Here is a 26,828-nt window from a genome sequence, read left to right as displayed (position 1 = left end):
ACCCCTTGGCTTGTCTCTGACTATTCTGCTGTTTTGCCCCTTGGTACGTCGCTACCGTCTGGCTCCCGTCCCTCGCCTTGTCCTTTGACTATATCTCTGTCTTAGTATTCTGTGTCCTGCATTTTTTGGTAGACACTCCGTTCTCGCACGGTAGCTGCACCCCCATCGTCCCTGCAGTGATCACATGACCTGCCTAGTTCAGGTGCGGTGTGTACTGCGTGCCTCATTCCTCCCTCTCCCTGCGCTCCCGCTAGCACCCCCTTAAGCTGCCTCTCTATGATACCAGGCAGCGTCATTACAGTCAGGGAGCTGATTGTGCCAGTGCACACAGAAGTTCATTTGTATTTTGTATTTGCGAATACAAATGAATGCGGCGCCCCCCTCTTCCCCTCCAGAAATACTCCGGTTTTTTTAAGGAGCCTGGAGGAGGGAGATTTAATTTTTTTTTTTTTAAATCTTGATCTAGGCGCCACCCCCTGCAACCTAATGCCCTAGGCACTGGAATTCCGGTGCCTTGTGGCAAGTATAGGTCTGGCTATTGTGGTGGTTGAAGGGAGCCAGAATTTTATAATATTACCACGCCTGTGCAAGGGATTGACAAGAAAGTGAACCTCTAACCACTGTAAAGATATATGGGATCCCTTGGTATTGTAAAGAATAATCATCTATGCTTTCTAAAGCAAATGAAAAAAAAAAAGTTATGTATTCTTTGGAAAATTGGGTGAAATTAATTTGGGCCTCATGAACACAGTTGTATTATAGCCTCTTAAAAATTACAAGTTGTATAGAGACGCAATACAGCAGCAATTCAAATCTACAGGTCACATAGAGGTTCACAGAGCGCCTGCTGTGGCTCTAACGTACAACATTATAAACACTGTGAACAGGCTACATATACATGTGCTAGGGTTAATCAGAGACTCAGGAACAGTCAATCTAGATGAGCAGTCTGCATGCTCCTAGTAGAAGAAAAGACGCAGTGTGCCACTTGCTCAGTCCTGGGATAGAATAACATGTCTCATATGACCTAGAAAAAATGAGAGGATCCAATTTCACATTTGATGGTGTATTATTGACAGGTTAATGTAAGCTAAGGACAGATGTCTTAGATACTAAATAATTAACTGTTTCATCCTAGTGGATTTCGGGACATTACTGATGTTTTTAGGGTCCCTTCAGTTATTATTCCTTCAATTGTTGTTCTTGAGTTACTCCTTGACTTTCTTCTCATACGACCCTTCTCCTTTATACGCCCCAACGTATCCAGAGTTGTCAGTCAGTTCTTCACGTCCTGCTATGCCTTTGCCTTTGCCACTCTCATCAAAACGTTCCTTGTGTGATCCCGTGTACTTTGATGTGTCTGTTAGACGATCCACGGCCCCTGCAGTCACAGCTTTCTGTAAAACAGAGCAGAGTTATGCTGTTTATATGAAAAATCCAGGTAGTCAAGAAGGAGGGTCTCGCACCACAGGAACAAAGAGGTTTCAAAGGGATCAAATTACCCCTCTACTAAAAGACTTGATGTCATTTCTGTCAATCTCCTCTCCTGGTGGAGCTATACAATTACTGGCTTTTAAATACACAGTAGCATATACATCTATGACATCTTATATGATACTTTTGGTAATGTATACTGCATATCTGAGTTGATAAACAAGGTCTATGCACTAATGATTTCATACTGGGTTACAGTACATTTGAAAAATTACTTTATAACACATACATCCATGTATGTGCAACCCACTAACAAACGGTAAAATAAAAAAGCATTTACACTGGCAGATTTCTGCGGACTGACATTATACAAGTAGGTCAGCGCTCATTTAAAGAGGACCTTTCACCAAAGTTTTCATGTTGATCTGGACAGACTATGTAATAGTGACTACAGAGCGGAATCAAACATTTTTGTTTTTCTTTAATTTCGCCACTCTGTTGCAGAGATATTAGCAATCAAAGTATTTGGCACTTAAACGGTTACTTTTTATTAAGTCCAAGTGGGCATTACCAGACAGAATTTCTAGAGGCATGTACTTCTTCCTCTTTCTGATGCTGACCAATCATAAGCAGACAGCAACACACTGCGGGAGGGGGGAAGAACATGCCCCCACAATAGCTTAGAACAGGTTCAGTGTGAGACATGGATTGGCAAACATTCTGCTCTCCTCACTGCAGTGTGATAACATATGCTGAGTGTGATTAAAGGGGTTATCCAGTCTAAAACTTGACAAGTATGCAGTCTGTGACTGCACAACCCCTATGGAGAATGATGTACCCACACAGCTCCCTTATACATTATTATGTTCCCCACCCAGCCTCCTTGGAAAATAATGTCCCCCGCACAGCCCCCTTACACAATTATGTCCCCAAACAACCCCCATGGAGAATAATGTCCCCACACAGCTCCCTTATACATTATTATGCTCCCCACCCAGCCTCCTTGGAAAATAATGTCACCTACACAGCCCCCTTACACAATTATGTCCCCAAACAACCCCCATGGAGAATGATGTCCCCACACAACTCCTTTACACATTATTACGTGTCCCACCCAGCCTCGTTGGAAAATAATGTCACCTACACAGCCCCCTTACACAATTATGTCCCCAAACAACCCCCATAGAGAATGATGTCCCCACACAACTCCTTTACACATTATTACGTGTCCCACCCAGCCTCCTTGGAAAATAATGTCTCCTACACAGCCCCCTTACACAATTATGTCCCCAAACAACCCCCATGGAGAATGATGTCCCCACACAACTCCTTTACACATTATTACGTGTCCCACCCAGCCTCGTTGGAAAATAATGTCACCTACACAGCCCCCTTACACAATTATGTCCCCAAACAACCCCCATGGAGAATGATGTCCCCACACAACTCCTTTACACATTATTACGTGTCCCACCCAGCCTCCTTGGAAAATAATGTCTCCTACACAGCCCCCTCACACAATTATGTCCCCAAACAACCCCCATGGAGAATGATGTCCCCACACAACTCCTTTACACATTATTACGTGTCCCACCCAGCCTCCTTGGAAAATAATGTCACCTACACAGCTCCTCTACACAATTATGTCACCAAACAGCCACCATGGAGAATGATGTCTCCACACAGCTAGCATGGAGAATAATATCCCCCACACAGCCTCCTTTCACAATTATATCCCCACACAGCCTAATAGAGGATGCATGTTATTTTAGTTGGGAGAGACTGTCAAACACCTCTGGTGATGTTTATTTGCTAAAATATAAGTAATTGTATTAGCGAGTATAAATAGCAATATGTTTAGGTAGAGTCACAAGATCATGTGTAAAAATTTAACTTCTTCCCCAGCTACAAGACTCTTTATGATGGAAATGACCATCAAATTAACAGTTTGGGACACCAATGGTAGAAATCATCAGAAGTAATCTTGCAATATACAAAACTGAAATTCAGATATTTTGCCGATGCACGCAGTCAGGTTCCAGCCCATCAATCTGCTATCCAGTAAAAAAGAAAAATAATACCGCAGCACACTTTCCAAGGTACAAAAAAAAGGTACTGAGCCTCGCTGATTAAAGATTACCAGTTTTTTTGTATCTTGGATGGAGTGCTGAAGTATTCTTTCTTCTTACTGATTGAAGATATTGTTTAAGGGATTGTTCACTATTGCACAGTCCCATCTTAACCCCTTCATGACCCAGCCTATTTTGACCTTAAAGACCTTGCCGTTTTTTGCAATTCTGACCAGTGTCCCTTTATGAGGTAATAACTCAGGAACGCTTCAACGGATCCTAGCGGTTCTGAGATTGTTTTTTCGTGACATATTGGGCTTCATGTTAGTGGTAAATTTAGGTCAATAAATTCTGCGTTTATTTGTGATAAAAACGGAAATTTGGCGAAAATTTCGCAATTTTCACATTTTGAATTTTTATTCTGTTAAACCAGAGAGATATGTGACACAAAATAGTTAATAAATAACATTTCCCACATGTTTACTTTACATCAGCACAATTTTGGAAACAAAAATCTTTTTTGTTAGGAAGTTATAAGGGTTAAAATTTGACCAGCGATTTGTCATTTTTACAACGAAATTTACAAAACAATTTTTTTTAGGGACCACCTCACATTTGAAGTCAGTTTGAGGGGTCTATATGGCTGAAAATACCCAAAAGTGACACCATTCTAAAAACTGCACCCCTCAAGGTACTCAAAACCACATTCAAGAAGTTTATTAACCCTTCAGGTGCTTCACAGCAGCAGACGCAACATGGAAGGAAAAAATGAACATTTAACTTTTTAGTCACAAAAATTATCTTTTAGCAACAATTTTTTTATTTTCCCAATGGTAAAAGGAGAAACTGAACCACGAAAGTTGTTGTCCAATTTGTCCTGAGTACGCTGATACCTCATATGTGGGGGTAAACCACTGTTTGGGCGCACGACAGGGCTTGGAAGGGAAGGAGCGCCATTTGACTTTTTGAATCAAAAATTGGCTCCACTCTTTAGCGCAGAGGTCCCCAACTCCAGTCCTCAAGGCCCACCAACAGGTCATGTTTTCAGGATTTCCTTTGCATTGCACAGGTGATGCAATTATTACCTGGGCAAAACTAAGGAAATCCTGAAAACATGACATGTTGGTGGGCCTTGAGGACTGGAGTTGGGGACCTCTGCTAGCGGACACCATGTCACGTTTGGAGAGCCCCCGTGTGCCTAAAAATTGGAGCTCCCCCACAAGTGACCCCATTTTGGAAACTAGACGCCCCAAGGAACTTATCTAGATGCATAGTGAGCACTTTGAACCCCCAGGTGCTTCACAAATTGATCCGTAAAAATGAAAAAGTACTTTTTTTTCACAAAAAAATTATTTTAGCCTCAATTTTTTCATTTTCACATGGGCAACAGGATAAAATGGATCCTAAAATGTGTTGGGCAATTTCTCCTGAGTACACCAATACCTCACATGTGGGGGTAAACCACTGTTTGGGCACATGGTAAGGCTCGGAAGGGAAGGAGCGCCATTTGACTTTTTGAATGAAAAATTATTTCCATCGTTAGCGGACACCATGTCGCGTTTGGATAGCTCCTGTGTGCCTAAACATTGGCGCTCCCCCACAAGTGACCCCATTTTGGAAACTAGACCCCCCAAGGAACTTATTTAGATGCCTAGTGAGCACTTTAAACCCTCAGGTGCTTCACAAATTGATCTGTAAAAATGAAAAAGTACTTTTTTTTCACAAAAAAATTCTTTTCGCCTCAATTTTTTCATTTTCACATGGGCAGTAGGATAAAATGGATCATAAAATTTGTTGGGCAATTTCTCCCGAGTACGTCGATACCTCATATGTGGGGGTAAACCACTGTTTGGGCACTCGGCAGGGCTCGGAAGGGAAGGCGCGCCATTTGACTTTTTGAATGGAAAATTAGCTCCAATTGTTAGCGGACACCATGTCGCGTTTGGAGAGCCCCTGTGTGCCTAAACATTGGAGCTCCCCCACAAGTGACCCCATTTTGGAAACTAGACCCCCCAAGGAACTTATCTAGATGCATATTAAGCACTTTAAACCCCCAGGTGCTTCACAGAAGTTTATAACGCAGAGCCATGAAAATAAAAAATAATTTTTCTTTCCTCAAAAATGATTTTTTAGCCTGGAATTTCCTATTTTGCCAAGGATAATAGGAGAAATTGGACCCCAAATATTGTTGTCCAGTTTGTCCTGAGTACGCTGATACCCCATATGTGGGGGTAAACCACTGTTTGGGCGCACGGCAGGGCTCGGAAGGGATGGCACGCCATTTGGCTTTTTAAATGGAAAATAAGCTCCAATCATTAGCGGACACCATGTCACGTTTGGAGAGACCCTGTGTGGCTAAACATTGGAGATCCCCCAGAAATGACACCATTTTGGAAACTAGACCCCCAAAGGAACTAATCTAGATGTGTGGTGAGGACTTTGAACCCCCAAGTGCTTCACAGAAGTTTATAACGCAGAGCCATGAAAATAAAAAAAAAAAATTATTTTCTCAAAAATGATCTTTTAGCCTGCAATTTTTTATTTTCCCAAGGGTAACAGAAGAAATTGGACCCCAAAAGTTGTTGTCCAGTTTCTCCTGAGTACGCTGATACCCCATATGTGGGGGTAAACCACTGTTTGGGCACATGCCGAGGCTCGGAAGTGAAGTAGTGACGTTTTGAAATGCAGACTTTGATGGAATGCTCTGTGGGCGTCACGTTGCGTTTGCAGAGCCCCTGATGTGGCTTAACAGTAGAAACCCCCCACAAGTGACCCCATTTTGGAAACTAGACCCCGAAAGGAACTTATCTAGATGTGTGGTGAGCACTTTGAACCCCCAAACGCTTCATAGAAGTTTATAATGCAGAGCCGTGAAAATAATAAATACGTTTTCTTTCCTCAAAAATAATTATTTAGCCCAGAATTTTTTAATTTTCTGAAGGGTAACAGGAGAAATTTTACCCCAATATTTGTTGTCCAGTTTCTCCTGATTACGGTGATACCCCATATGTGGGGGTAAACTACTGTTTGGGCACATGCCGGGGCTTGGAATTGAAGTAGTGACGTTTTGAAATGCAGACTTTGATGGAATGCTCTGCGGGCGTCACGTTGCGTTTGCAGAGCCCCTGATGTGCCTAAACAGTAGAAACCCCCCACAAGTGACCCCATTTTGGAAACTAGACCCTGAAAGGAACTTATCTAGATGTGTGGTGAGCACTTTGAACCCCCAAGTGCTTCATAGAAGTTTATAATGCAGAGCCGTGAAAATAATAAATACGTTTTCTTTCCTCAAAAATAATTATTTAGCCCAGAATTTTTTATTTTCCCAAGGGTTACAGGAGAAATTGGACCCCAAAAGTTGTTGTCCAGTTTCTCCTGAGTACGCTGATACCCCATGAGTGGGGGTAAACCACTGTTTGAGCGCACGTCGGGGCTCAGAAGGGAAGTAGTGACTTTTGAAATGCAGACTTTGATGGAATGGTCTGCGGGTGTCACGTTGCGTTTGCAGAGCCCCTGGTGTGCCTAAACAGTAGAAACCCCCACAAGTTACCCCATTTTAGAAACTAGACCCCCCAAGGAACTTATCTAGATATGTGGTGAGCACTTTGAACCCCCAAGTGCTTCACAGACATTTACAACGCAGAGCCGTGAAAATAAAAAATCATTTTTCTTTCCTCAAAAATTATGTTTTAGCAAGCATTTTTTTAGATTCACAAGGGTAACAGGAGAAATTGGACCCCAGTAATTGTTGCGCAGTTTGTCCTGAGTATGCTGGTACCCCATATGTGGGGGTAAACCACTGTTTGGGCACACGTCAGGGCTCGGAAGTGAGGGAGCACCATTTGACTTTTTGAATACGAGATTGGCTGGAATCAATGGTGGCGCCATGTTGCGTTTGGAGACCCCTGATGTGCCTAAAAAGTGGTAACCCCTCAATTCTAACTCCAACACTAACCCCAACACACCCCTAACCCTAATCCCAACTGTAGCCATAACCCTAATCACAACCCTAACCACAACCCTAATTCCAACCCTAAGGCTATGTGCCCACGTTGCGGATTCGTGTGAGATATTTCCGCACCATTTTTGAAAAATCCGCGGATTTCCAGTGCTTTTTGTGCGGATTTCACCTGCGGATTCCTATTGAGGAACAGGTGTAAAACGCTGCGGAATCCGCACAAAGAATTGACATGCTGCGGAAAATACAACGCAGCGTTTCCGCGCGGTATTTTCCGCACCATGGGCACAGCGGATTTGGTTTTTCATATGTTTACATGGTACTGTAAACCTGATGGAACACTGCTGCGAATCCGCAGCCAAATCCGCACCGTGTGCACATAGCCTAATTCTAAAGGTATGTGCACACGCTGCGGAAAACGCTGCGGATCCGCAGCAGTTTCCCATGAGTTTACAGTTCAATGTAAACCTACGGGAAACAAAAATCGCTATGCTGCGGAAAAACTGCACGGAAACGCAGCGGTTTACATTCCGCAGCATGTCACTTCTTTGTGCGGATTCCGCAGCGGTTTTACAACTGCTCCAATAGAAAATCGCAGTTGTAAAACCGCAGTGAAATGCGCAGAAAAAAACGCGGTAAATCCACCATAAATCCGCAGCGGTTTAGCACTGCGGATTTATCAAATCCGCAGCGGAAAAATCCGCAGAGGACCAGAATACGTGTGCACATACCGAAACCCTAACCCTACCCCTAGCCCTAACCCTACCCCTAACCCTACCCCTAACCCTACCCCTAACCCTACCCCTACCCCTAACCCTACCCCTACCCCTACCCCTAACCCTACCCCTAACCCTACCCCTAACCCTACCCCTACCCCTAACCCTAACCCTACCCCTAACCCTAACCCTATTCTAACATTAGTGGAAAAAAAAAATTTCTTTATTTTTTTATTGTCCCTACCTATGGGGGTGACAAAGGGGGGGGGGGGTCATTTATTATTTTTTTTGTTTTGATCACTGAGATATAATCTATCTCAGTGATCAAAATGCACTTTGGAACGAATCTGCCGGCCGGCAGATTCGGCGGGCGCACTGCGCATGCGCCCGCCATTTTGGAAGATGGCGGCGCCCAGGGAGAAGACGGACACGACCCCGGCTGGATCGGTAAGTATGATGGGGTTGGGGGGGACCACGGGGGGGGGATCGGAGCACGGGGGGGGAATCGGAGCGCGGGAGGGGTGGAACGGAGCACGGGGGGCGTGGAACGGAGCACGGGGGGGCTGGAACGGAGCACGGGGGGGTGGAACGGAGCACCGGGGGGGTGGATCGGAGTGCAGGGGGGGTGATTGGAGCACGGGGGGGTGATTGGAGCACGGGGGGAGCGGACAAGAGCACGGGGGGGAGCGGAGCACAGGACGGAGGGGAGCCGGAGCAGTGTACCGGCCAGATCGGGGGGCTGGGGGGGGCGATCGGTGGGGTGGGGGCACATTAGTATTTCCAGCCATGGCCGATGATATTTCAGCATCGGCCATGGCTGGATTGTAATATTTCACCCGTTATAATAGGTGAAATATTACAAATCGCTCTGATTGGCAGTTTCACTTTCAACAGCCAATCAGAGCGATCGTAGCCACGAGGGGGTGAAGCCACCCCCCCCCGGGCTAAACTACCACTCCCCCTGTCCCTGCAGATCGGGTGAAATGGGAGTTAACCCTTTCACCCGATCTGCAGGGACGCGATCTTTCCATGACGCCGCATAGGCGTCATGGGTCGGATTGGCACCGACTTTCATGACGCCTACGTGGCGTCATGGGTCGGGAAGGGGTTAAAAGCCACAGTCTGGTCAAGAAAACAAAAAAACAAAATAATAAGCATACTTACCTCCCTGACTGGCACGGCTCCTCCAATCTCCCTGCTGTCTCTCCTGGCGTTCACAAGGCATTGTTATTACACATGAGCATTGCAGTTAATCTACGACTTCCTCTGTTCCATCAGAGCAAATTTCCACTCTTAGGCTACTTTCACACTGGCGTTTTTTTCAATACGTCGCAATGCGTCGTTTAGGGGAAAAAACGCATCCTGCAAAGTTGTCTGCAGGATGCGTTTTTGCCCCATAGACTAACATTAGTGACGCATTGACACACGTCGCAACCGTTGCGCCGTGTTGTGGCGGTCCGCCGGGAGCAAAAAACGTTACATGTAACATTTTTTGCTGCCGATGGTCCGCTTTTTCAGACCGCGCATGTGCGGCCGGAACTCCGCCCCCACCTCCCCGCACCTCACAATGGGGCAGCGGATGCGCTGGAAAAATGCATCCGCTGCCCCCGTTGTGCGGCGCTTTCGCTGCTTGCGTCGGTGCGCCGCAACGTCGCATAGCGACGTGCGCTGCACGACGCAAGTGTGAAAGTAGCCTTAGGCCGGGATCACACACAGCGAGATGCGGCCGATTCTCACAGGTTAAAACCAAGCTCTGGCACCGGCACTCCAGAGCGGAGCGTGCGGCCGCATAGCAATACATGGAGCAGCACGCTCCGCTCCGGAGTGCTGGTGCCAGAGCTTGGTTTTAACCTGCGAGACTCGGCCGTATCTCGCCGTAGTGTGACTCCGGCCTTACTGAAAAGCTGCACCCAATTCACAGTCACTGATGGGCTGCAGTGGTCACATGACACAACACTGTCACAAGATTACAAGATTGAATATTGCAGGAGTGGTGCCAGGTCATGAGGCAAGTATGGTATTTTTTTTCTCCAATAGAATGCAACTATTAGGCCACGTTCACACTGGTCAGTATTTTACCTCAGTATTTTACCTCAGTATGTGTAAGCCAAAATCAGGAGTGGAACAATCAGAGGAAAAGTATAATAGCAACACGCCACCACTTCTGTATTTATCACCCACTCCTGGCTATGGTTTACAGATACTGAGGTAAAATACTGACTAAATACTGAATGTGTGAATGTGGCTTTAAAAAAATGTAACTTGGATGTGCCAAAGCTTCTATTCAGCACACTGAGCACACTGTGCCAGCAGGAGAGAAGACAGACAGTGATAATAAATTCCTTCTGTCTTCTCAGAGGACGCCCAGCTGGTCAGTGCTCATGCTGCGCGGTACTGCACTTATGAGGGCAGGACGGAGCAAATGGCTCACCACTCAGGACAGTGGAACGGTTGGGAGTTATGGGTTATCCAGTAGTGGAAAGTCCCCACAATATAAACAAGCAGTGTGTCAATAGAGCATGTCTGGAGCTGTTGTGATGAATGGTAGTCTATGTAAAAATTGACTCCAAATCCCTCAGAACAGGAATAACTGATTGTCTGCAGCTCTCCATTCATTTACTCATCCATACGCCTTTCCACTTTTTTGACATGTCAAGAGGGGACTACTGTACAGTTCATAACCTGCCTGCAGCCCACAATATAGAACTGTAGATATTCTACAGGCTTTATGTTCATGAGGCCTTATATGTCAAATCTATCATATCCAACATAGTAGAGTACATAAATACATATCTTAAAAGATAAATGAATTTATTATAATTATACATCTCTAAAACTGATACAATCGCCATAGGTATTCTTAAAATATGTAATTTTGGCTATAAGGTACAATAACTGGATTGATTCAATCCAGTTATCAACGGACCGACTGAAGCATATTTTATGAGAGCAGCAAAATGTAGAAAATGAGACCCTGATCCCAATGATGTATCACTTAGTTTACTCGGTGCAGCAGTTGTTACACAATCAGTGTTCTTAGATGAAGAATGTAACAGAGCTCAAAGGCTAACCTCACCCTACCCCAGCTTTCTGTGTGCATTGTCTATTGACAGTTAGAGGAGGGGGTGTGGTCAGACTAGCAGTTGTGTGAGCTGTAGTCCAGGCAATGATAATCTCCTGGTGATAAAACCTTCATTGTAAGTAAACAGCCCCTAAAAACGACACGTAGCTGAATGGTGTGTTTCAGCCAATATCTCCAGCTGCCTTCAGATTACATAGCAAAAACCTTATCACGGTTCAGATTTCATTTTAAAACATGGATAGTTTATTTTCTCTTTAAAGTGGCCACACATCTTTGCTGGGTTGTAGGGAATGTGCAAAAGTGGTGCACACTTTAAGAAAATCATAATGTAACTGCCCCATGCTATGGCATTGCTGTACCCTCAGGGGAAGAACCAAGGTAACATGGACGACAGTGCAAAAACTACTCTCTTTAACCACTGGGAAACACATTTTATTAAGCATTATAGCAACTATTTATAGTCCTTATAGAAGCATAGAAAGAACAGTATTTTAACAAACTCTGCAGGGTAATCAATACAGAGGAGGACAATTTTATATTACAGGATGATTTATGTAAACTAGAAGCTTGGGCTGATAAATGGCAAATGAGCTTTAATGGGGATAAATGTAAGGTCATGCACTTGGGTAGAAGTAATAAGATGTATAATTATGTGCTTAATTCTAAAACTCTGGGCAAAACCGTCAATGAAAAAGACCTGGGTGTATGGGTGGATGACAAACTCATATTCAGTGGCTAGTGTCAGGCAGCTGCTACTAAGGCAAATAAAATAATGGGATGCATTAAAAGAGGCATAGATGCTCATGAGGAGAACATCATTTTACCTCTATACAAGTCACTTGTTCGACCACACTTAGAATACTGTGCACAGTTCTGGTCTCCGGTGTATAAGAAAGACATAGCTGAACTAGAGCGGGTGCAGAGAAGAGCGACCAAGGTTATTAGAGGACTGGGGGGTCTGCAATACCAAGATAGGTTATTACACTTGGGGGAAATTTAGTTTGGAAAAATGAAGACTAAGGGGTGATCTTATTTTAATGTATAAATATATGAGGGGACAGTACAAAGACCTTACTGATGATCTTTTTAATCATAGACCTGAGACAGGAACAAGGGGACATCCTCTACGTCTGGAGGAAAGAAGGTTTAGGCATAATACCAGGCGCGGATTCTTTACTGTTAGAGCAGTGAGACTATGGAACGCTCTGCCGTATGATGTTGTAATGAGTGATTCATTACTTACATTTAAGAGGGGACTGGATGCCTTTCTTGAAAAGTATAATGTTACAGGTTATATACACTAGATTCCTTGATAGGGCGTTGATCCAGGGAACTAGTCTGATTGCCGTATGTGGAGTCGGGTAGGAATTTTTTTCCCCAATGTGGAGCTTACTATTTGCCACATGGTTTTTTTTTGCCTTCCTCTGGATCAACATGTTAGGGCAAGTTAGGTTAGGCTATGGGTTGAACTAGATGGACTTAAAGTCTTCCTTCAACCTCAATAACTATGTTACTATGTAACATTGGATTACCCCTTGCAGTCTCCATGTCCGCTCTTTTGAATGGCAGGACTTCACCCCTCAGGCTCACACTCTCTTTACCCACAGGTATAAGCCATCATGCCCCCCTTTGTAGTTATCGCAACTGCTCCGCTCTGCTGTGTCTTTGTCCCGTTACATTTTAGGAAGTGATCCCACTCTCCCCGTTTGGGTAGACACCTTCCACACAGAATATCACACAGGAAACCTTAATCTCTGGATTTTTCAGCACTAACTAAATATGGGATTGTGATCCCCATCTTTGCTCTCCACCTATGATGCCGGCTTGTATACATGAGCACCACAGCCTTTCCTGCTTTTCATCCTCTGAATCTGACCCCCACTAGAAGGAAAACAAAGGCCCTTTTACTCTCACACTATAGGTTGGGTGTAGGTCGGTGCATGCTAGCTCAGACCAAATGCTACCTCCTCTCTGCACATTAACCCATTGCTCACGCTCACAAATTCATTGCCCCTAGACTTTTCTGTCTAATATTTCCGGTCTATCAGCTGTACTAATAAATGGTCAGCCTTGAAAAGCAGTGTCAGAAGCTCTCCACTGGCTCATAGTGGTTCTCAGCGGACCCCGTTCTGTGACATCCATATGCTCTAACACGATCTAATGACAAGGGTTGTCTTAAAGCGTTTCTCTTTAATGAAAGAGAAAGTCCAAAGCACAACAGGTTCAGAGAAACTATTGCTGTCACTGAGGCAACAGATAAGACAAGGCAGTAAACATCTTAGAATCTTGATCCTGGTGACAAAGATGCCATGTTTCTCTTCTACATTTGCTTTTAGATATCAAATCGTTGCAAACACAAGAGCTGCCATATCATCTGTAAGCAGAGAAATGACAGATTGCACATGCATCCTATTAAAAGTCAGACAAGCATCTCAAACATCTCCACAAACACCAAAGAAACCTCCTACATAAAAGCTAGTTTGGCAATTCTTGGCAGTCTGAAGGAACCAATCAGGTCTCTTATCTACTGTTCTAACTTTTACTGGAAAAATGGAAGTTGGAATTTGGTTGTTATGGGCAACATCAACAGATATACATGTACTATGATTGAATAATTTTGTGGTCTTTGATCTGAAGTAACTTGGTACTGAACGGCACTCCCCCATACTCCACTTGTCCATTGTCAACATTTGAACAGTATCTGAATACTTAGGAACAGCATGGTGTAAAAAGGAGCTTTCGGCTAACTGCTAACCTGGAGCTGGGCAAAGTACTCGTCTTCCACGGCACGGGCACGCTACATGAAAATGGTGGTCCTGGTTGGGTGTCTGGGCTTTGTCTATGGGGGCACTACGCCCTTGCAGGCCACATGACGCTAGTGACTTTGGCTGGCCAGAACCAGATGTTATAAAGTGAAGGAAACCACCACTCAAAAATAAACTGTCTTTTACTGAACATCAATGTAGGAAGGGGTATGTACTGTGGACAATGGGTACCAAACTTCATGGACGTTTCTCTTAACACATGGAGCATCATCATACACATTCTCTCTTTCCTTTCATAAAAACTCACTTGATTCTGCCTCAGTTATTTCCTCTGCCTTCTTCACAACCCAGAACAGTGCACCAGGAGCTTGCCTTGCCCCCAATAACGGCATTACAGTCTAGTCAGCGGGTGTCATGTACATCAACCCGTAGTTCCGCGTCTTTTTCCCCAAGGGTGAGATACCTATGCCACTATAGTCTTTACTTAGCTTATTTGTTTGTCGATGCCTTGGAACTACGGCCCGGGGCACTCTCTTCACCTTGCGTTCCCTGATCCTATTTGTCCTGTTACCTATTTACCTTTTATAGCCCCTGATGATGTCATACGGCCAGCCAATCACAATAATGCCTCTACCAAGATGGCTAGAGCATAAGGGTACCGTCACACTATACGATTTACCAACGATCACGACCAGCGATACGACCTGGCCGTGATCGTTGGTAAGTTGTAGTGTGGTCGCTGGAGAGCTGTCACACAGACAGCTCTCCAGCGACCAACGATGCCGAGGTCCCCGGGTGACCAGGGTAAACATCGGGTTACTAAGCGCAGGACCGCGCTTAGTAACCCGATGTTTACCCTGGTTACCAGCGTAAAAAAAACCAAACAGTACATACTTACATTCCGGTGTCTGTCCCTTGCCGTCTGCTTCCCGCACTCACTGACTGCCGGCCGTAAAGTGAAAGCACAGCACAGCGGTGACGTCACCACTGTGCTCTGCTTTCACTTTACGGCTGGCAGTCAGTGAGTGCGGGAAGCAGACGGCAAGGGACCTGACGGACACCGGAATGTAAGTATGTACTGTTTGTTTTTTTACATTTACGCTGGTAACCAGGGTAAACATCGGGTTACTAAGCGCGGCCCTGCGCTTAGTAACCCGATGTTTACCCTGGTTACAAGCGAACGCATCGCTAGATCGGTGTCACACACACTAGCGATGACAGCGGGAGATCCAGCGACGAAAGAATGTTCCAAACGATCTGCTACGACGTACGATTCTCAGCAGGATCCCTGATCGCTGCTGCGTGTCAGACACAGCGATATCGTATGGATATCGCTGGAACGTCACGAATCGTACCGTCGTAGCGATCAAAATGGCACTGTGTGACGGTACCCTTAGACTGACTCGCAGGCAATCCCCACATGCTTATTGGCTGTGTAATAGGCACTAAACATTCGAGGTAGGGATTTGAATTTCAAATTCGAGCACCAGCTAATGCTCGCTGAGTAATGAGCGCATCCAAGTAACCAGATACTCGAGTGATATCCAAGTATCACCGAGCATGTTCGCTCATCCGTAGTGGTATGATGAGACAATGTCCCTGTACAATCAGACATGGCCATTACAAAAGCACATAGCAGGGGCACAAATTTTTAGATCATTTCTCAGGAACATTTCTTTTTAACACATCCAATTGTGGAACTTATTATTATGTGCAATATCTATAATTAAAATGTACTTTGTTCATGGAAAAACCCCATTAGTGCCGCAACGCAAAGCACACTGACACCATTGCACTGCTCAGGGGCAGTTCTTATTGGAGGTAGAGACAAGGGCTGTCTCAGGGGCAGTTCTTATTGGAGGTAGAGACAAGGGCTGTGTGTGCACAATTGAACGAATTAGAGTCCTCTACCGTTGATAGTGATGCTGATTCTGAACTATCATACTAACAGCTAACTATCATACTAACAGCTCTTGTGAGGGCTAAATCTATGCTTTGCTGTTTGTATCAGATACAGTTTAACGAGGTACTTTATATTATATTATATTACGGTGGTATATAACACTCCAACAAAGCGTGTCAAATTTTTTCTGGATTCAATTACTTATCCATACAGTATTACGTGCTTTTGTGGTACATTACGGTGGTTTATAACACTCAAAAAAAGAGTTGAAAAATGTGTCTGGATTCAATTAGTCATCCTTAGCTTAGAGTATTTGGTGCTTTCTGTGACATTAGGGTGGTATATAACACTCCAAAAAAGTGTTGAATAATTGGTCTGGATTCACTTAGTCATCCATACAGTATTAGGTGCATTCTCTTAAATTTTGGTGGTATATAACACTCCAAAAAAGCATTAAAAAAATTGTCTGGATTCAATAAGTCATCCATATAGTATTACTTGCATTGTGTTAAATTTATGTGTTATACAGTGCTACAAAAAAAAGTTTGCATATCCATAAAGTTTAACATGGTTATTATTACATTACGGTGGTATATAAAACAAAAAAAAAGCTTCCAAAATTTTTTATGGATTCAAATAATCATGAATAAAGTTTAACAAGCTTTGTGTAAAATTACGGTGGGTTAAAAATTGAAAAACCGTTTAGCCTGGTACAGTTTACAATTTTGTTCAAGAATTAATGAAATTTAATTGATGTGACATAAAATCCAAAATTGGCCTGCTTCAGGTGTACAAATTTAGTTGTTCAAAAATGTACAATTGTCATATGTGCTGTAGAACTTGGTTTGTGCACAATTTCATTGGTTTGAAATAAAAACGTATGATCTGTTTTCTGTAGACTGTAAATAAAAAAAACAAGTGGGAGCTGTTCCAGTAACGTAGCTACCGGGAGGCAGAGGAGGCAGTCGCCCCGTGCTCTGAGGGGGCCCACTTGGTGCTACGCTACTGTAACTGTATCGGCGTACACAGTGTGCCCATACAGTTACATTCTGCGGCAGAGCAGGGAAATTCGATCTCCCTGCTCTGCCACCCAGCCGCTATGGAGCCCCTGAGCAGTAGGGGGGCCGGTGCCAGCAGTGGGCCCCCGTCATTGCAACTTCAACTATATCAGTTGGATAATGATACAGCTGATAGCATTCATGAGAGTGAGAGTGTTCCCCCTCTCAGTGTTTAATATCCCTGACACTGACAGCGGGTAGCGGGTGCGATGACATCATTACATGGCGCCCATGGTCCAGACATATACGGGCACTTGGAGCAGCAGAGGAACAAGGAGGAGAGGTGAGTATTGTATTTATTTATATTTTATGGGGGTGCTTTATATTGTATAGAGTCTGCCTATGGGGGTGCATTATATTATCTAGAGTCTGACTATGTGGAGTGCATTATACAATATAGAATCTGCCTATGTGGAAGTGCATTATACGATACAGAGTCTCCCTATGGGGGTATTATATTATATAGAGTCTGCCTATGGGGGGTGCATTATACAATATAGAGTCTGCCTATGTGGAAGTGCATTATACTATACAGAGTATCCCTATGGGGGGTACATTATACTATGTAGAGTCTGCCTATGGGGGGGCATTATACAATATAGAGTCTGCCTATTCGGGGTGCATTATACAATATAGAGTATTCCTATGGGGGTACATTATACTATATAGAGTCTGTCTATATGGGAGTGCTTTATATTATATAGAGTCTGCCTATGGGGGGTGCATTATACAATATAGAGTCTGCCTATGGGGTTGCATTATACTATATAAAGTCTGCCTATGGGAGTGCATTATACTATATAGAGTCTTCCTATGGGGGTTGCATTATACTATATAGAATCTGCCTATGGTGAGTGCATTATACAATATAAAGTCTCATTATGGGGGGTTCATTATACAATATAGAGTCTGCCTGTGGGGTGCATTATACAATATAGAGTCTGCCTATGGGGTTGCATTATACTATATAAAGTCTGCCTATGGGAGTGCATTATACCATATAGAGTCTCCCTATGGGGGGTGCATTATACTATATAGAGTCTTCCTATGGGGGTTGCATTATACTATATAGAGTCTGCCTATGGTGAGTGCATTATACTATATAAAGTCTCATTATGGGGGTTCATTATATTATATAGAGTCTGCCTATGGGGGGTGCATTATACAATATAGAGTCTGCCTATGTGGAAGTGCATTATACTATACAGAGTCTCCCTATGGGGGTACATTATACTATGTAGAGTCTGCCTATGGGGGGCATTATACTATATAGAGTCTGCCTATGGGGAGTGCATTATACTATATAGAGTCTGCCTATGGGGGAGTGCATTATACAATATAGAGTCTGCCTATGGGTTGTGCAATATACTATATATAGAATCTGTCTAGGTGGGGGAAATTATACAATATAGAGTCTGCCTATTGGGGGTGCATTATACAATATAGAGTATTCCTATGGGGGTACATTATACTATATAGAGTCTGTCTATATGGCAGTGCTTTATATTATATAGTCTGCCTATGGGGGGTGCATTATACAATATAGAGTCTGTCTATGGGGGTGAATTATACTATATAAAGTCTGCCTATGGGAGTGCATTATACCATATAGAGTCTCCCTATGGGGGGTGCATTATACTATATAGAGTCTTCCTATGGGGGTTGCATTATACTATATAGAGTCTGCCTATGGTGAGTGCATTATACTATATAAAGTCTCATTATGGGGGTTCATTATATTATATAGAGTCTGCCTATGGGGGGTGCATTATACAATATAGAGTCTGCCTATGTGGAAGTGCATTATACTATACAGAGTCTCCCTATGGGGGTACATTATACTATGTAGAGTCTGCCTATGGGGGGCATTATACTATATAGAGTCTGCCTATGGGGAGTGCATTATACTATATAGAGTCTGCCTATGGGGGAGTGCATTATACAATATAGAGTCTGCCTATGGGTTGTGCAATATACTATATATAGAATCTGTCTAGGTGGGGGAAATTATACAATATAGAGTCTGCCTATTGGGGGTGCATTATACAATATAGAGTATTCCTATGGGGGTACATTATACTATATAGAGTCTGTCTATATGGCAGTGCTTTATATTATATAGTCTGCCTATGGGGGGTGCATTATACAATATAGAGTCTGTCTATGGGGGTGAATTATACTATATAAAGTCTGCCTATGGGAGTGCATTATACCATATAGAGTCTCCCTATGGGGGGTGCATTATACTATATAGAGTCTTCCTATGGGGGTTGCATTATACTATATAGAGTCTGCCTATGGTGAGTGCATTATACTATATAAAGTCTCATTATGGGGTTCATTATATTATATAGAGTCTGCCTATGGGGGGTGCATTATACAATATAGAGTCTGCCTATGTGGAAGTGCATTATACTATACAGAGTCTCCCTATGGGGGGTACATTATACTATGTAGAGTCTGCCTATGGGGGGGCATTATACTATATAGAGTTTGCCTATGGGGAGTGCCTTATATTATATAGAGTCTGCCTATGGGGGAGTGCATTATACAATATAGAGTCTGCCTATGGGTTGTGCAATATACTATATAGAATCTGTCTAGGTGGGGAAAATTATACAATATAGAGTCTGCCTGTGGGGTGCATTATACAATATAGAGTCTCCCTATTGGGGGTGCATTATACTATGTAGAGTCTGCCTATGGGGGGCATTATACTATATAGAGTCTTCCTATGGGGGTTGCATTATACTATATAGAATCTGCCTATGGTGAGTGCATTATACTATATAAAGTCTCATAATGGGGGGGTTCATTATACAATATAGAGTCTGCCTGTGGGGTGCATTATACAATATAGAGTCTCCCTATTGGGGGTGCATTATACTATATAGAGTCTGCCTATGGGGGAGTGCATTATACAATATAGAGTCTGCCTATGGGTTGTGCAATATACTATATAGAATTTGTCTAGGTGGGGAAAATTATACAATATAGAGTCTGCCTATTGGGGGTGCATTATACAATATAGAGTATTCCTATGGGGGTACATTATACTATAGAGTCTGTCTATATGGCAGTGCTTTATATTATAGAGTCTGCCTATGGGAGGTGCATTATACAATATAGAGTCTGCCTATGGGGGTGCATTATACTATATAAAGTCTGCCTATGGGGGTGCATTAAACCATACAGAGTCTCCCTATGGGGGGTGCATTATACTATATAGAGTCTTCCTATGGGGGTTGCATTATACTATATAGAATCTGCCTATGGTGAGTGCATTATACTATATAAAGTCTCATTATGGGGGGTTCATTATACAATATAGAGTCTGCCTCTGGGGTGCATTATACAATATAGAGTCTCCCTATTGGGGGTGCATTATACTATATAGAGTCTCCTTATGGGGGGTGCATTATGCAATAGTCTCCCTATGGGGGTGTATCATTATACTATAGAGATTGCATATGGTAGTGCATTATACTATATAGAGTCTGCCTATGGAGGTGCATTATACAATATAGAGTCTCCCTTTTGGGGAATGCATTATGCAAATAGAATTTCCTTATGGGGGGTTCATTATACAATATATGGTCTCCCTATGGGGGTGCATTATACTATATAGAGTCTGCCTATGGTGAGTGCATTATACTATATAAAGTCTCATTATGGGGGGTTCATTATATTATATAGAGTCTGCCTATGGGGGGTGCATTATACAATATAGAGTCTGCCTATGTGGAAGTGCATTAAACTATACAGAGTCTCCCTATGGGGGTACATTATACTATGTAGAGTCTGCCTATGGGGGGCATTATACTACTATAGAGTCTGCCTATGGGGAGTGCATTATACTATATAGAGTCTGCCTATGGGGGAGTGCATTATACAATATAGAGTCTGCCTATGGGTTGTGCAATATACTATATATAGAATCTGTCTAGGTGGGGGAAATTATACAATATAGAGTCTGCCTATTGGGGGTGCATTATACAATATAGAGTATTCCTATGGGGGAACATTATACTATATAGAGTCTGTCTATATGGCAGTGCTTTATATTATATAGTCTGCCTATGGGGGGTGCATTATACAATATAGAGTCTGTCTATGGGGGTGAATTATACTATATAAAGTCTGCCTATGGGAGTGCATTATACCATATAGAGTCTCCCTATGGGGGGTGCATTATACTATATAGAGTCTTCCTATGGGGGTTGCATTATACTATATAGAGTCTGCCTATGGTGAGTGCATTATACTATATAAAGTCTCATTATGGGGGTTCATTATATTATATAGAGTCTGCCTATGGGGGGTGCATTATACAATATAGAGTCTGCCTATGTGGAAGTGCATTATACTATACAGAGTCTCCCTATGGGGGGTACATTATACTATGTAGAGTCTGCCTATGGGGGGCATTATACTATATAGAGTTTGCCTATGGGGAGTGCCTTATATTATATAGAGTCTGCCTATGGGGGAGTGCATTATACAATATAGAGTCTGCCTATGGGTTGTGCAATATACTATATAGAATCTGTCTAGGTGGGGAAAATTATACAATATAGAGTCTGCCTGTGGGGTGCATTATACAATATAGAGTCTCCCTATTGGGGGTGCATTATACTATGTAGAGTCTGCCTATGGGGGGCATTATACTATATAGAGTCTTCCTATGGGGGTTGCATTATACTATATAGAATCTGCCTATGGTGAGTGCATTATACTATATAAAGTCTCATTATGGGGGGTTCATTATACAATATAGAGTCTGCCTGTGGGGTGCATTATACAATATAGAGTCTCCCTATTGGGGGTGCATTATACTATATAGAGTCTGCCTATGGGGGAGTGCATTATACAATATAGAGTCTGCCTATGGGTTGTGCAATATACTATATAGAATCTGTCTAGGTGGGGGAAATTATACAATATAGAGTCTGCCTATTGGGGGTGCATTATACAATATAGAGTATTCCTATGGGGGTACATTATACTATATAGAGTCTGTCTATGTGGCAGTGCTTTATATTATATAGAGTCTGCCTATGGGGGGTGCATTATACAATATAGAGTCTGCCTATGGGGGTGCATTATACTATATAAAGTCTGCCTATGGGGGTGCATTAAACCATACAGAGTCTCCCTATGGGGGGTGCATTATACTATATAGAGTCTTCCTATGGGGGTTGCATTATACTATATAGAATCTGCCTATGGTGAGTGCATTATACTATATAAAGTCTCATTATGGGGGGTTCATTATACAATATAGAGTCTGCCTCTGGGGTGCATTATACAATATAGAGTCTCCCTATTGGGGGTGCAGTATACTATATAGAGTCTCCTTATGGGGGTGCATTATGCAATAGTTTCCCTATGGGGGTGTATCATTATACTATAGAGATTGCATATGGTAGTGCATTATACTATATAGAGTCTGCCTATGGAGGTGCATTATACAATATAGAGTCTCCCTTTTGGGGAATGCATTATACAAATAGAATTTCCTTATGGGGGGTTCATTATACAATATATGGTCTCCCTATGGGGGTGCATTATACTATATAGAGTCTCCCTATGGGGGTGCATTATACTATAGAGACTGCCTATGGAGGGTGTATTATACAATATAGAATCTGCCTATGGGGGATGCATTATACAATATAGAGCCTGCCTATGGGGGGGTGCATTATACAATATAGAGTCTGCCTATGGGGGTGCATTGTACAATATAGAGTCTGCCTATGGGGTATGCATTATACCATATACAGTCTGCCTATGAGGAGTGCATTATACTATGTGGAGGCCTATGGGGAGTACATTATACTATATGGAGGCCTATAGGGAGTACATTATACTATCTGGAGGCCTATGGGGAGTGCATTATACTATATTGAGGACTATCTGGTAGTTATTCTATATGGAGGCTATCTAGGGGGCCATCATACAGTGTGGAGATTACAGTGAGGGGGCATTATACAGTGTTGGAGCCATCAAACAGTTTGGGGGCTACTTAGGGATCAGTATACTGTGTGGGTGGTACTATACAGTGAGGGGGCATTATACTGTATGTAAGAAAGCACCATACTGTGTACGGGGGGAGACTTGGGACATTATTAAATGTAAAGTGGGCATTTATTATTATAGGGGAACTCAGGTCATTGTGACGGTCAAAGGGGAACACAGTGCATTATTACTTTGTAGGGGAAAAAATGTGGGCACTGTTTTCTAGGGCAATTGCACACGGCATTATTATATTATACAGGGTTGCTTTAGAATTTAGAGGGCACACAGAACCATATAGTAGGTGCAGTAATAGGGATATATATATGGCAGCAGCGGCTCAGTATTGGGTATTTGCAGGATAAGGAGTTTGTGCAGGTTGGGAATAGTCCCATTGGGGACAGTGCTGAAAATATGAGAAGTGAAATGTCTTTGTTGTAATCTCTGCAGCCGAGTCGTGGCTGGAAGACGTTGTCATGTCCGTCTGGGCCAGATGGAAAAGATAGAAAAGTGATATACTCCATCAGAAGGAGGGTCAGCTGTAAATCACCATTTATTACTTCGCTGTGATCACTTATATCTTCTGTAGGACTGATATTTACCAATGACCAAATGGGGGTAATATCAATTTTGGTCTTTGTATAGAGATTTTTAGTAACAGCGCGGTTGTGGCACCCGAGGGTCCAATTGCCACAGAGGTACTGCACCTCAGCCAGAGGTGTGGTATCCCACTCTCATGCATGGAGGGGGCACTACCCGGTACCCACACACTAGCATCCAACACAGTGTTGTCCTGGAAATGGGAGGAGTTAGTTAGTAGAGTCTGTGAGAGGAGTCAGAGGAGGATGGAGGTGTCTGAGAGGAGGTCCAGAGAGAAGGGGTCCTAGGGGCCAGGGAGGTGAGGAATCCACCTGTGACACTCGAATCCACGCTGACTGTAGTCAGGTGGAGGGACCAAATTGTAGTGGGGAGTGGGCCCAGACTAGTGGACAGACTGTATGACTCAGCTAGCGAACCGGAGGCTGTGGTTTCTGTATGTGCCACAGCCAAATCTACACATAATCGCTAAAAAGGCAGCCACATAGGACTTCGCCCGACAGGAGCCAAGGCTGGTGGCTTGGGACACTGTGTGTACAGCGCAGGCAGGAGGGTGTGACCCAGCGCAGAAAGGTGACCAGGAAAGGTACACATGAAGGGGGTCCTAGAGAAGTGCACCCCAAACTACCCGAGAGCTGGACCACAGACCCGGAGGACACACTACCCAGCTGGTGATTGTAACCAGGAGACCATGAGTAAAGTGTGAAAACTGCACCCTGCTGTGTCCTCACAGTTATTTACTGCGTCACCTGCCCTGCACTACAAAAGTTCCCATCAACAAACTTACCCTTTAACCCCTTCACCCCCGGAGCGTTTTCCGCTTTTTCATTTTCGTTTTTTGCTCCCCTCCTTCCCAGAGCCATAACTTTTTTATTTTTCCGTCAATATGGCCATGTGAGGGCTTATTTTTTGCGGGACGAGTTGTACTTTTGAACGATACCATTGATTTTACCATGCCATGTAACAGAAAACGGGAAAAAAATTCCAAGTGTGATGAAATTGCAAAAAAAGTGCAATCTCACACTTGTTTTTTGTTTGGCTTTTTTGCTAGGTTCACTAAATGCTAAAACTAACCTGCCATTATGATTCTCCAGGTCATTATGAGTTCATAGACACCAAACATGTCTAGGTTATTTTATATCTAAGTGGTGAAAAAAATTTCCAAATTTTGCTAAAAAAAAAAAAAAAAAAAAATTGCGCGATTTTCCAATACCCGTAGCGTCTCCAATTTTCGTGATCTGGGGTCAGGTGAGGGCTTATTTTTTGCGTGTCGAGCTGGCGTTTTTAATGATACCATTTTGGTGTAGATACGTTCTTTTGATCGCCCGTTATTGCATTTTAATGCAATGTTGCGGCGACCAAAAAAACGTAATTTTGGCGTTTTGATTTTTTTTCTCGCTACGTCATTTAGCGGTCAGGTTAATCCTTTGTTTTTATTGATAGATCGGGCGATTCTGAACGCGGCGATACCAAATATGTGTATGTTTGATTTTTTTTTAATTGTTTTATTTTGATTGGGGCGAAAGGGGGGTGATTTGAACTTTTATATATTTTTAATTTTTTTTATATTTTTAATCACTTTTTTTTTTTAATTTTAGCATGCTTCAATAGCCTCCATGGGAGGCTAGAAGCATGCATAACTCGATCGGCTCTGCTACATAGAGGTGAAGTACAGATCACCTCTATGTAGCAGAAATGCAGGGTTGCTTTGAAAATCGAAATCGAAAATCGCAGCATGCTGCGTTTGTCACCGTATTGCGCAAATAAAACGCCAATGAAAGTCTATGGAAGCCCCAAAAATAAGGATTACATACGGACCAGCAGTGTGACTTGCGAGAAATACGCAGAGCTGTTACAGAGAAAAGCCGGTAATTCAGTGCGGTGTACAGTAAAATCACACTGACAGCTTACAGTAGAATAGGTAGAATAAATATGTACACATAGAATAGGTATATATATATATATATGTCAGTGAGACACATATATGTATATATATTATTACTTCATACAGCCGCGATATAGCAAAAAGCCGGTAATTCAATTACCGGCTTTTGCTTTCTCCTTCCTAAAACCCGACATGATATGAGACATGGTTTACATACAGTAAACCATCTCCTATCACCTTTTTTTTTGCATAATCCACACTACTAATGTTAGTAGTGTGTATCTGCAAAATTTGGCCGTTCTAGCTCTTAAAATAAAGGGTTAAATGGCGGAAAAAATTGGCGTGGGCTCCCGCGCAATTTTCTCCGCCAGAGTAGTAAAGCCAGTGACTGAGGGCAGATATTAATAGCCTGGAGAGGGTCCATGGTTATTGGCCCCCCCCTGGCTAAAAACATCTGCCCCCAGCCACCCCAGAACAGGCACATCTGGAAGATGCGCCTATTCTGGCACTTGGCCACTCACTTCCCATTCCCGTGTAGCTGTGGGATATGGGAAGCTCCCAGGCTTTCTAGGAAAGTTCCCACGATCTATGAACAGCCAGCAGAGGGCGCCTCACCGCAAATGAAGCTAAATATAGATCATTGACCTATATTTAGCTTCATTCCCCGGGGTTTTGCAGCAAGGAGCAGCCTGCATTAGCGGAACTCCTTGCTGCAAAATGTTTTAACCCCTTCAGAAGGATTTACATCGTTGGACTTTACAGATCTGCGGAAGGTAAGTATATTGTTGGTTGATTATGTTTTTTCTTTTCCAGAACGAGGGTCTTCAGTGATTGGATTGGGCGTTAAATAAAATATTACAACAACTTTTGTTTTTATTTCATTAAAATAATTTTTAATAATGTGTGTGTGGTTTTTTTTAACCCTTCCATTCAATTGGATTAATAATGGATAGGTGTCATAATTGACGCCTCTCCATTATTAATTAGGCTTAATGTCACCTTACAATAGCAAGGTGGCATTAACCCTTCATTACCCCATATCCCACCGCTACACGGGAATGGGAAGAGAGTGGCCAAGTGCCAGAATAGGCGCATCTTCCAGATGTGCCTGTTCTGGGGTGGTTGGGGGCAGATGTTTTTAGCCAGGGGGGGGCCAATAACCATGGACCTTCTCCAGGCTATTAATATCTGCCCTCAGTCACTGGCTTTACTACTCTGGCGGAGAAAATTGCGCGGGAGCCCACGCCAATTTTTTCCGCCATTTAACCCTTTATTTTAAGAGCTAGAACGGCCAAATTTTGCAGATACACACTACTAACATTAGTAGTGTGGATTATGCAAAAAAA

The 26,828-nt window shown here is 43.1% G+C and overlaps 1 protein-coding gene across 1 annotated transcript in view; it reads right to left on the bottom strand.

Moving 5' to 3' along the window:
* Window positions 1–766: 766 nt before the first annotated feature.
* Window positions 767–26,828, bottom strand: part of LOC138657771 (tubulin polymerization-promoting protein family member 3-like) — a 29,919-nt gene continuing 3,857 nt past the window's right edge. Inside the window, exon 3 of the mRNA XM_069745435.1 lies at window positions 767–1,397. Within this exon, the coding sequence (XP_069601536.1) occupies window positions 1,209–1,397 (189 nt within the window). The 3' untranslated portion in view covers window positions 767–1,208. The remainder of the gene's footprint in view (window positions 1,398–26,828) is intronic.

Source organism: Ranitomeya imitator, chromosome 1, assembly GCF_032444005.1.
Source record: "Ranitomeya imitator isolate aRanImi1 chromosome 1, aRanImi1.pri, whole genome shotgun sequence".
Taxonomy (NCBI): Eukaryota; Metazoa; Chordata; class Amphibia; order Anura; family Dendrobatidae; genus Ranitomeya; species Ranitomeya imitator.
Note: the sequence above shows the minus strand (reverse complement) of the source record. Positions and strands in the feature narration are given on the sequence as shown.